Source organism: Oncorhynchus nerka, linkage group LG4 (assembly GCF_034236695.1).
Source record: "Oncorhynchus nerka isolate Pitt River linkage group LG4, Oner_Uvic_2.0, whole genome shotgun sequence".
NCBI lineage: Eukaryota > Metazoa > Chordata > Actinopteri > Salmoniformes > Salmonidae > Oncorhynchus > Oncorhynchus nerka.
Window position 1 is genome coordinate 98,747,250 of NC_088399.1, and position 13,770 is coordinate 98,761,019.

Genomic DNA, 13,770 nt, shown 5'->3' on the forward strand with positions numbered 1-13,770 from the left:
AAAAGCCATAACGCTTACAGTACCAGTCAAAAGTTTGGACACGCCTTCTCATTCCAGGGTTTTTCGACGCAAGAAGTTAATAAGCGATAAAAATCATCCGTAGGCGATGTAAATATCATTAGCTGTCGTCTTGGAAAAAATTTCAGGAGAGAGCTCTTCCGGAATGATCTGGGCGGAGACCGGAGGTAAGTCGTGCCCCTCTTTCGGTTCAACCAAGAATCAAAGAAGTTAAATCCAGTGTAATATTTTCAATGAGACGCAATAATAATCTTCGGATCTCACGCTAGATTCAGATATGCTTCAATGCCCCATGGTTCATCTCAGCCCTGACGATCTCCTCATCTGATTTGAATGGACGTTATTATTCCTCTCAGCCCTGACGATCTCCTCATCTGATTTGAATGGGCGTTATTATTCATCTCAGCCCTGACGATCTCCTCATCTGATTTGAATGGACGTTATTATTCCTCTCAGCCCTGACGATCTCCTCATCTGATTTGAATGGACGTTATTATTCATCTCAGCCCTGACGATCTCCTCATCTGATTTGAATGGACGTTATTATTCATCTCAGCCCTGACGATCTCCTCATCTGATTTGAATGGACGTTATTATTCCTCTCAGCCCTGACGATCTCCTCATCTGATTTGAATGGACGTTATTATTCATCTCAGCCCTGACGATCTCCTCATCTGATTTGAATGGTATAGCTTTTATTGGACGTTATTATTCATCTCAGCCCTGACGATCTCCTCATCTGATTTGAATGGTATAGCTTTTATTGGACGTTATTATTCATCTCAGCCCTGACGATCTCCTCATCTGATTTGAATGGTATAGCTTTTATTGGACGTTATTATTCATCTCAGCCCTGACGATCTCCTCATCTGATTTGAATGGACGTTATTATTCCTTCTAAGGAAAGACACACTGATATATTTATGAGCGATGTCAAAGCAGCATAGGCAAGATGCAAAAGATGGTATAAAATACAGTATATAAAGATGGTATATAATACAGTATATAAAGAGGGTATAAAATACAGTATATAAAGAGGGTATAAAATACAGTATATAAAGATGGTATAAAATACAGTATATAAAGATGGTATATAATACAGTATATAAAGAGGGTATAAAATACAGTATATAAAGAGGGTATAAAATACAGTATATACAGAGGGTATAAAATACAGTATATAAAGAGGGTATATAATACAGTATATACATGTGATATGAGAAATGTCAGATATATAAACATTATTTAAGTGGCATTTATAAAGTGGCTAATGATTTGAGTCTGTATGTACACTGATAATAGAACCATGTCCTAAATGATAAGATAAAATATATATATATATATTTTTAATGTTTGTTTTTGAAAAGGGACAAAAAAGCCTTTCCTTTGTAGAATAATTACAATTACAAAAAATGTATGGCACCACATTTCTAAGATACCCATAGGCTGGAATCAGTACAGAAATACAGAGCCTACAGAAAGTAACCCCTAATTAATGTATTCCGCATGTTGTTGTGTTGCAGCTTGAATTCAACATTGATACAAATAAATATAAAATCTCACCCACCCACACACAATATCTCATAACGACAAAGTAACAAAAAGAAATTTGCAAATATGTTGAAAATGAAAATGATTTTACCATCCCCCAATTTACCACCCCCAAGTCAATACTTTGTAGAAGCACCTTTTGGCAGAGAATACAGCTGTGGATCTCTCTGGGTAAGTCTCTAAGAGCTTTCCACACATGGATTGGGCAACATTTGCCCATTATTCTTTAAAGAAATAATTGAAGTTCTGTCAAATTGGTTGTTGATCTTAGCTAGGCAACCATATTCAGGTCTTGCCATAGATTTTCAAGTGGATTTAAGTCAAAACTGTAACTCGGCCGCTGTCTTCTTGGTCTTCTTGGTAAGTAACTCCAGTATAGATTTGGCCTTGTGTTTTAGGTTATAGTTCTTCTGGTAAACTAAACCAGGTTTTCCTCTTAGTTCCTGTTATGGTTTTCTTCTGGTGAAAGAGAGGAGGACCAAAACACAGCGTGGTTATTTATAAACATGTTTAATAAAGATGATAACGTGAGGAAAAAAAGAAACCGTGGAAAACCGAAAACAGTCCTAACTGGTGCAAAACACAGAGACAGGAACAATCACCCACAAAATACCTAAAGAATATGGCTGAGGCGTAAGGCCCAGATGTGGCGCGGTAAGTGTTCGTCATTTTAATGGAAAATTGAACACTACAAAACAACAAAGTGACAACCGTGACGCTAATGAAACACTGTGCTAACAAGCAACATAACATATACAATCACGCACAACCCACAACGACAAATCAGGCTACCTAAATATGGTTCCCAATCAGAGAAAATGATAAACACCTGCCTCTGATTGAGAGCCACTCCAGGCAACCATAGACTTACCTAGACTACTTAACTAAACACAATCCTATAAACTACAAAAACCCCTAGACAAAACAAACCACATAAATCACCCATGTCACACCCTGGCCTAACCAAAATAATAAAGAGAACACAGAATACTAAGACCAGGGCGTGACAAGTTCCTTTACGTTTCTTTTTTTTTTTCGGAAAAACTCCCCAGTCCTTACAGATTACAAGTATACCCATAACATGATGCAGCCATCACTATGCAGCCATTAAACTCTGTAACTGTTTTAAAGTCACCATTGTCCTCATGGTGAAATCCTTGAGTGGTTTCCATCCTTTCTGGCAACTGAGTTAGGAAGGACGCCTGTATCTTTGTAGTGACTGGGTGTATTGATACACTGAGTTAGGAAGGGCGCCTGTATCTCTGTAGTGACTGGGTGTATTGATACACTGAGTCAGGAAGGAGGCCTGTATCTCTTTAGTGACTGGGTGTATTGATACACTGAGTTAGGAAGGACGCCTGTATCTCTGTAGTGACTGGGTGTATTGATACACTGAGTCAGGAAGGACGCCTGTATCTCTGTAGTGACTGGGTGTATTGATACGTCTGTATCGCTGTAATGACTGGGGTGTATTGATACACTGAGTTAGGAAGGACGCCTGTATCTCTGTAGTGACTGGGTGTATTGATACACTGAGTCAGGAAGGACGCCTGTATCTCTGTAGTGACTGGGTGTATTGATACACTGAGTTAGGAAGGACGCCTGTATCTCTGTAGTGACTGGGTGTATTGATATGTCTGTATCTCTGTAGTGACTGGGTGTATTGATACACTGAGTTAGGAAGGATGCCTGTATCTTTGTAGTGACTGGCTGTATTGATACACTGAGTTAGGAAGGACGTCTGTATCTCTGTAGTGACTGGGTGTATTGATACACTGAGTTAGGAAGGAGGCCTGTCTCTTTGGTGACTGGGTGTATTGATATACTGAGTCAGGAAGGACGCCTGTATCTCTGTAGTGACTGGGTGTATTGATACACTGAGTTAGGAAGGACGCCTGTATCTCTGTAGTGACTGGGTGTATTGATACACTGAGTTAGGAAGGAGGCCTGTCTCTTTAGTGACTGGGTGTATTGATACACTGAGTTAGGAAGGACGCCTGTATCTTTAGTGACTGGGTGTATTGATACACTGAGTTAGGAAGGACGTCTGTATCTCTGTAGTGACTGGGTGTATTGATACGTCTGTATCTTTGTAGTGACTGGGTGTATTGATACACTGAGTTAGGAAGGACGCCTGTATCTCTGTAGTGACTGGGTGTATTGATATACTGAGTCAGGAAGGACACCTGTATATCTGTAGTGACTGGGTGTATTGATACACTGAGTCAGGAAGGACGCCTGTATCTCTGTAGTGACTGGGTGTATTGATACACTGAGTTAGGAAGGACGCCTGTATCTCTGTAGTGACTGGGTGTATTGATATGTCTGTATCTCTGTAGTGACTGGGTGTATTGATACACTGAGTTAGGAAGGATGCCTGTATCTTTGTAGTGACTGGCTGTATTGATACACTGAGTTAGGAAGGACGTCTGTATCTCTGTAGTGACTGGGTGTATTGATACACTGAGTTAGGAAGGAGGCCTGTCTCTTTGGTGACTGGGTGTATTGATATACTGAGTCAGGAAGGACGCCTGTATCTCTGTAGTGACTGGGTGTATTGATACACTGAGTTAGGAAGGACGCCTGTATCTCTGTAGTGACTGGGTGTATTGATACACTGAGTTAGGAAGGAGGCCTGTCTCTTTAGTGACTGGGTGTATTGATACACTGAGTTAGGAAGGACGCCTGTATCTTTAGTGACTGGGTGTATTGATACACTGAGTTAGGAAGGACGTCTGTATCTCTGTAGTGACTGGGTGTATTGATACGTCTGTATCTTTGTAGTGACTGGGTGTATTGATACACTGAGTTAGGAAGGACGCCTGTATCTCTGTAGTGACTGGGTGTATTGATATACTGAGTCAGGAAGGACACCTGTATCTCTGTAGTGACTGGGTGTATTGATACACTGAGTCAGGAAGGACGCCTGTATCTCTGTAGTGACTGGCTGTATTGATACACTGAGTCAGGAAGGACGCCTGTATCTCTGTAGTGACTGGGTGTATTGATACACTGAGTCAGGAAGGACGCCTGTATCTCTGTAGTGACTGGGGTGTATTGATACACCATCCAAAGTGTTATTAACAACTTTATCATGCTCAACGGGATATTCAGTGTATATATATATATATATATATGTGTTTTTTTTACCCATCTACCAATAGGTGCCCTTCTTGGTGAGGCCGTGGAAAAACCTCCCTGGTCTTTGACATCTGTGTTTTGAAATTCACTGCTCGGTTGAGGGACCTTACAATTATCTGTATGTGTGGGGTACAGATGTGAGGTAGTCATTCAACAACCATGTTAAACACTATTATCGCACACAGAGCGGATCCACGCAACTTGTTTTGTGACTTCAGCATATCTTTCCTGAATTTAACAAAGGGGTTGAATACATATTGACTCAAGATATTAAAAAATAAAACTGTTTTATTCATTTGTAAAAATGTATAAAAACAAAAGTACACTTTGACATTATAGGATATTGTGTGTAGCCCGGTGACAAAACCATTTTTAATTCAGACTGTAAAACAACTAAATGTGGAACAAGTCAAGGAATACTTTCTGGAGGCACTGTAGATAGCATTTCTTAAAGATTATAATGAGGCTCCAAATTGATATGGTCCATTTCAATTAAGTGATAATTATCCTAAGTGCCCCCCAAAATACCAAAACTAAATGAAGGTCTTAAATTAACCGGATGGATGAGGAGAACAAGTTAAATGGCTCCTGACTCGTCTCTCGCGGCTGGTTGACAGGCAGGCCAGAAGAGGAATGGATGTTCCTCCGTGACCCCCCAACAAACCGTCAACTTCCCAACCCACACACCCAGGACTGTCTGTGACACACCATACTCTGCCCGGTCACTGGTAAAGATAGGGTTTGCCTTCTAGTGTGTATGGGTATATGAGTCTACTGTAGGTATAGGACAGAACATAGATGGTTTGCCTTCTAGTGTGTGTGGGTATATGAGTCTACTGGTTGGTTTGCCTTCTAGTGTGTATGGGTATATGAGTCTACTGTAGGTATAGGACAGAACATAGATGGTTTGCCTTCTAGTGTGTGTGGGTATATGAGTCTACTGTCGGTATACGGCAGAACATAGATGGTTTGCCTTCTAGTGTGTATGGGTATATGAGTCTACTGTAGGTATAGGACAGAACATAGCTGGTTTTCCTTCTAGTGTGTATGGGTATATGAGTCTACTGGTTGGTTTGCCTTCTAGTGTGTATGGGTATATGAGTATACTGTAGGTATAGGACAGAACAAAGATGGTTTGCCTTCTAGTGTGTGTGGGTATATGAGTCTACTGGTTGGTTTTCCTTCTAGTGTGTATGGGTATATGAGTCTACTGTAGGTATAGGACAGAACATATATGGTTTGCCTTCTAGTGTGTATGGGTATATGAGTCTACTGGTTGGTTTGCCTTCTAGTGTGTATGGGTATATGAGTCTACTGTAGGTATAGGACAGAACATAGATGGTTTGCCTTCTAGTGTGTATGGGTATATGAGTCTACTGTAGGTATAGGACAGAACATAGATGGTTTGCCTTCTAGTGTGTGTGGGTATATGAGTCTACTGTCGGTATACGGCAGAACATAGATGGTTTGCCTTCTAGTGTGTGTGGGTATATGAGTCTACTGGTTGGTTTGCCTTCTAGTGTGTATGGGTATATGAGTCTACTGGTTGGTTTGCCTTCTAGTGTGTATGGGTATATGAGTCTACTGTTTGGTTTGCCTTCTAGTGTGTATGGGTATATGAGTATACTGTAGGTATAGGACAGAACATAGATGGTTTGCCTTCTAGTGTGTATGAGTATATGAGTCTACTGGTTGGTTTGCCTTCTAGTGTGTGTGGGTATATGAGTCTACTGTAGGTATGACCCCTATATGCTACCTGTAATCCGAGGTTAATGAGTAATCATGTATATGACAATAAAGCAATTGGTATGGGAAAGGAAAGCTTTAGACAGAAACAGAAACATGTCTTTACATAATAATCTGTCTGGACAGAAACATGTCTTTACATAATAATCTGACTGGACAGAAACATGTCTTTACATAATAATCTGACTGGACAGAAACATGTCTTTACATAATAATCTGACTGGACAGAAACATGTCTTTACATAATAATCTGACTGGACAGAAACATGTCTTTACATAATAATCTGACTGGACAGAAACACAGAAACATGTCTTTACATAATAATCTGACTGGACAGAAACATGTCTTTACATAATAATCTGACTGGACAGAAACATGTCTTTACATAATAATCTGACTGGACAGAAACATGTCTTTACATAATAATCTGACTGGACAGAAACATGTCTTTACATAATAATCTGACTGGACAGAAACATGTCTTTACATAATAATCTGACTGGACAGAAACATGTCTTTACATAATAATCTGACTGGACAGAAACATGTCTTTACATAATAATCTGACTGGACAGAAACATGTCTTTACATAATAATCTGACTGGACAGAAACATGTCTATACATGTTAAGTGTCAAAGATTTGCAGCAATCCTTGCAGATGAGTACTCATCACTTGGAAACTCTGTCAATAAGATGGAAGCTCATTGGATAACCCTCCTCTGTCAGTATGATGGAAGCTCATTGGATAACCCTCCTCTGTCAGTATGATGGAAGCTCATTGGATAACCCTCCTCTGTCAGTATGATGGAAGCTCATTGGATAACCCTCCTCTGTCAGTATGATGGAAGTTTATTGGATAACCCTCCTCTGTCAAAATCATGGAAGCATACCACCCAACAGCATACCACCCTGCAACATACCACCCTGCAACATACCACCCAACAACATACCACCCTGCAACATACCACCCAACAACATACCACCCAACAACATACCACCCAACAACATACCACCCTGCAACATACCACCCAACAACATACCACCCAATCACATACCACCCTGCAACATACCACCCAACAACATACCACCCAACAACATACCACCCAACAACATACCACCCAACAACATACCACCCTGCAACATACCACCCTGCAACATACCACCCTGCAACATACCACCCTGCAACATACCACCCAACAGCATACCACCCAACAACATACCACCCAACAACATACCACCCTGCAACATACCACCCAACAACATACCACCCAACCACATACCACCCAACAACATACCACCCAACCACATACCACCCAACAACATACCACCCAACATCATACCACCCAACATCATACCACCCTGCAACATACCACCCAGCTACATACCACCCTGCAACATACCACCCAACAACATACCACCCAACATCATACCACCCTGCAACATACCACCCAGCTACATACCACCCTGCAACATACCACCCAACATCATACCACCCAACATCATACCACCCTGCAACATACCACCCAGCAACATACCACCCAACATCATACCACCCAACATCATACCACCCTGCAACATACCACCCAGCTACATACCACCCTGCAACATACCACCCAACATCAAAGCACCCAACATCATACCACCCTGCAACATACCACCCAGCAACATACCACCCACCAACATACCACCCAACATCATACCACCCAACATCATACCACCCTGCAACATACCACCCAGCTACATACCACCCTGCAACATACCACCCAACATCATACCACCCAACATCATACCACCCTGCAACATACCACCCAGCAACATACCACCCTGCAACATACCACCCTGCAAAATACCACCCAACATCATACCACCCAACATCATACCACCCTGCAACATACCACCCAGCTACATACCACCCAACAACATACCACCCAACCACATACCACCCAACAACATACCACCCAACCACATACCACCCAACAACATACCACCCAACCACATACCACCCAACCACATACCACCCAACCACATACCACCCAACAACATACCACCCAACCACATACCACCCAACAACATACCACCCAACCACATACCACCCAACAACATACCACCCAACCACATACCACCCAACAACATACCACCCAACCACATACCACCCAACAACATACCACCCAACCACATACCACCCTGCAACATACCACCCTGCAACATACCACCCTGCAACATACCACCCAACCACATACCACCCAACAACATACCACCCTGCAACATACCACCCTGCAACATACCACCCAACAACATACCACCCAACCACATACCACCCAACAACATACCACCCTGCAACATACCACCCAATCACATACCACCCTGCAAAATACCACCCAACAACATACCACCCAACAACATACCACCCAACCACATACCACCCTGCAAAATACCACCCAACAACATACCACCCAACAACATACCACCCTGCAACATACCACCCAGCTACATACCACCCAGCTACATACCACCCAGCTACATACCACCCAGCTACATACCACCCAGCTACATACCACCCAGCTACATACCAACCAAACACATTGAGCTGAAATGAGACAGCTGAAATGAGACAGCTGAAATGAGACAGCTGAAATGGGTACAGCTGAAATGAGACAGCTGAAATGAGACAGCTGAAATGAGACTTGAGCTTATTGGATAACCCTCCTCTGTCAGTATGATGGAAGCTTATTGGATAACCCAGAGCAGGTCTAGATACTACCTACATCAGAGCAGGTCTAGATACTACCTACATCAGAGCAGGTCTAGATACTACCTACATCAGAGCAGGTCTAGATACTACCTACATCAGAGCAGGTCTAGATACTACCTACATCAGAGCAGGTCTAGATACTACCTACAGCAGAGCAGGTCTAGATACTACCTACATCAGAGCAGGTCTAGATACTACCTACAGCAGAGCAGGTCTAGATACTACCTACAGCAGAGCAGGTCTAGATACTACCTACATCAGAGCAGGTCTAGATACTACCTACATCAGAGCAGGTCTAGATACTACCTACATCAGAGCAGGTCTAGTTACTACCTACATCAGAGCAGGTCTAGATACTACCTACATCAGAGCAGGTCTAGATACTACCTACAGCAGAGCAGGTCTAGATACTACCTACATCAGAGCAGGTCTAGATACTACCTACAGCAGAGCCGGTCTAGATACTACCTACAGCAGAGCAGGTCTAGATACTACCTACATCAGAGCATGTCTAGATACTACCTACATCAGAGCAGGTCTAGTTACTACCTACATCAGAGCAGGTCTAGATACTACCTACAGAAGAGCAGGTCTAGATACTACCTACATCAGAGCAAGTCTAGATACTACCTACAGCAGAGCAGGTCTAGATACTACCTACATCAGAGCAGGTCTAGATACTACCTACAGCAGAGCAGGTCTAGATACTACCTACATCAGAGCAGGTCTAGATACTACCTACATCAGAGCAAGTCTAGATACTACCTACAGCAGAGCAGGTCTAGATACTACCTACATCAGAGCAGGTCTAGATACTACCTACAGCAGAGCAGGTCTAGATACTACCTACATCAGAGCAGGTCTAGATACTACCTACATCAGAGCAGGTCTAGATACTACCTACAGCAGAGCAGGTCTAGATACTACCTACAGCAGAGCAGGTCTAGATACTACCTACATCAGAGCAGGTCTAGTTACTACCTACATCAGAGCAGGTCTAGATACTACCTACAGCAGAGCATTTCTAGATACTACCTACATCAGAGCAGGTCTAGATACTACCTACAGCAGAGCAGGTCTAGATACTACCTACAGCAGAGCAGGTCTAGATACTACCTACAGCAGAGCATGTCTAGATACTACCTACATCAGAGCAGGTCTAGATACTACCTACAGCAGAGCAGGTCTAGATACTACCTACAGCAGAGCAGGTCTAGATACTACCTACAGCAGAGCAGGTCTAGATACTACCTACAGCAGAGCAGGTCTAGATACTACCTACATCAGAGCAGGTCTAGATACTACCTACAACAGAGCAGGTCTAGATACTACCTACAGCAGAGCAGGTCTAGATACTACCTACAGCAGAGCAGGTCTAGATACTACCTACAGCAGAGCAGGTCTAGATACTACCTACAGCAGAGCAGGTCTAGATACTACCTACATCAGAGCAGGTCTAGATACTACCTACAACAGAGCAGGTCTAGATACTACCTACAGCAGAGCAGGTCTAGATACTACCTACATCAGAGCATGTCTAGATACTACCTACATCAGAGCAGGTCTAGTTACTACCTACATCAGAGCAGGTCTAGATACTACCTACAGCAGAGCAGGTCTAGATACTACCTACATCAGAGCAGGTCTAGATACTACCTACAGCAGAGCAGGTCTAGATACTACCTACATCAGAGCAGGTCTAGATACTACCTACAGCAGAGCAGGTCTAGATACTACCTACAGCAGAGCAGGTCTAGATACTACCTACATCAGAGCAGGTCTAGTTACTACCTACATCAGAGCAGGTCTAGATACTACCTACAGCAGAGCAGGTCTAGATACTACCTACAGCAGAGCAGGTCTAGATACTACCTACAGCAGAGCAGGTCTAGATACTACCTACAGCAGGTCTAGATACTACCTACAGCAGGTCTAGATACTACCTACACCAGAGCAGGTCTAGATACTACCTACAGCAGGTCTAGATACTACCTACATCAGAGCAGGTCTAGATACTACCTACATCAGAGCATGTCTGGATACTACCTACATCAGAGCAGGTCTAGATACTACCTACATCAGGTCTAGATACTACCTACATCAGAGCAGGCCTAGATACTACCTACAGCAGAGCAGGTCTAGATACTACCTACAGCAAGTCTAGATACTAACTACAGCAGAGCAGGTCTAGATACTACCTACAGCAGAGCAGGTCTAGATACTACCTACATCAGAGCAGGTCTAGATACTACCTACAGCAGAGCAGGTCTAGATACTACCTACAGCAGAGCAGGTCTAGATACTACCTACATCAGAGCAGGTCTAGTTACTACCTACATCAGAGCAGGTCTAGATACTACCTACAGCAGAGCAGGTCTAGATACTACCTACATCAGAGCAGGTCTAGATACTACCTACAACAGAGCAGGTCTAGATACTACCTACATCAGAGCAGGTCTAGATACTACCTACAGCAGAGCAGGTCTAGATACTACCTACATCAGAGCAGGTCTAGATACTACCTACATCAGAGCAGGTCTAGATACTACCTACAGCAGAGCAGGTCTAGATACTACCTACATCAGAGCAGGTCTAGATACTACCTACAGCAGAGCAGGTCTAGATACTACCTACATCAGAGCAGGTCTAGATACTACCTACAGCAGAGCAGGTCTAGATCCTACCTACAGCAGAGCAGGTCTAGATACTACCTACATCAGAGCAGGTCTAGATACTACCTACAGCAGAGCAGGTCTAGATACTACCTACAGCAGAGCAGGTCTAGATACTACCTACATCAGAGCAGGTCTAGTTACTACCTACATCAGAGCAGGTCTAGATACTACCTACAGCAGAGCAGGTCTAGATACTACCTACATCAGAGCAGGTCTAGATACTACCTACAGCAGAGCAGGTCTAGATACTACCTACAGCAGAGCAGGTCTAGATACTACCTACATCAGAGCAGGTCTAGATACTACCTACAGCAGAGCAGGTCTAGATACTACCTACATCAGAGCAGGTCTAGATACTACCTACAGCAGAGCAGGTCTAGATACTACCTACAGCAGAGCAGGTCTAGATACTACCTACATCAGAGCAGGTCTAGTTACTACCTACATCAGAGCAGGTCTAGATACTACCTACAGCAGAGCAGGTCTAGATACTACCTACAGCAGAGCAGGTCTAGATACTACCTACAGCAGAGCAGGTCTAGATACTACCTACAGCAGGTCTAGATACTACCTACAGCAGGTCTAGATACTACCTACACCAGAGCAGGTCTAGATACTACCTACAGCAGGTCTAGATACTACCTACATCAGAGCAGGTCTAGACACTACCTACAGCAGAGCAGGTCTAGATACTACCTACAGCAGAGCAGGTCTAGATACTACCTACATCAGAGCAGGTCTAGTTACTACCTACATCAGAGCAGGTCTAGTTACTACCTACAGCAGAGCAGGTCTAGATACTACCTACAGCAGAGCAGGTCTAGATACTACCTACATCAGAGCAGGTCTAGATACTACCTACAGCAGAGCAGGTCTAGATACTACCTACATCAGAGCAGGTCTAGATACTACCTACAGCAGAGCAGGTCTAGATACTACCTACATCAGAGCAGGTCTAGTTACTACCTACATCAGAGCAGGTCTAGTTACTACCTACAGCAGAGCAGGTCTAGATACTACCTACAGCAGAGCAGGTCTAGATACTACCTACATCAGAGCAGGTCTAGATACTACCTACAGCAGAGCAGGTCTAGATACTACCTACATCAGAGCAGGTCTAGATACTACCTACAGCAGAGCAGGTCTAGATACTACCTACAGCAGAGCAGGTCTAGATACTACCTACATCAGAGCAGGTCTAGTTACTACCTACATCAGAGCAGGTCTAGATACTACCTACAGCAGAGCAGGTCTAGATACTACCTACAGCAGAGCAGGTCTAGATACTACCTACAGCAGAGCAGGTCTAGATACTACCTACAGCAGGTCTAGATACTACCTACAGCAGGTCTAGATACTACCTACACCAGAGCAGGTCTAGATACTACCTACAGCAGGTCTAGATACTACCTACATCAGAGCAGGTCTAGATACTACCTACAGCAGAGCATGTCTGGATACTACCTACATCAGAGCAGGTCTAGATACTACCTACATCAGGTCTAGATACTACCTACATCAGAGCAGGCCTAGATACTACCTACAGCAGAGCAGGTCTAGATACTACCTACAGCAAGTCTAGATACTAACTACAGCAGAGCAGGTCTAGATACTACCTACAGCAGAGCAGGTCTAGATACTACCTACATCAGAGCAGGTCTAGTTACTACCTACATCAGAGCAGGTCTAGATACTACCTACAGCAGAGCAGGTCTAGATACTACCTACATCAGAGCAGGTCTAGATACTACCTACAGCAGAGCAGGTCTAGATACTACCTACAGCAGAGCAGGTCTAGATACTACCTACATCAGAGCAGGTCTAGTTACTACCTACATCAGAGCAGGTCTAGATACTACCTACAGCAGAGCAGGTCTAGATACTA

At 43.3% G+C, this 13,770-nt stretch overlaps 1 protein-coding gene across 1 annotated transcript; it reads left to right on the forward strand.

Moving 5' to 3' along the window:
* The first annotated feature begins 7,299 nt into the window (after window positions 1–7,299).
* On the forward strand, window positions 7,300–9,054 carry LOC135571559 (uncharacterized). Its single transcript, XM_065018160.1, has one exon. It carries the CDS (start codon window positions 7,300–7,302, stop codon window positions 9,052–9,054), a length of 1,755 nt encoding a protein of 584 aa, XP_064874232.1.
* Window positions 9,055–13,770: the final 4,716 nt, after the last annotated feature.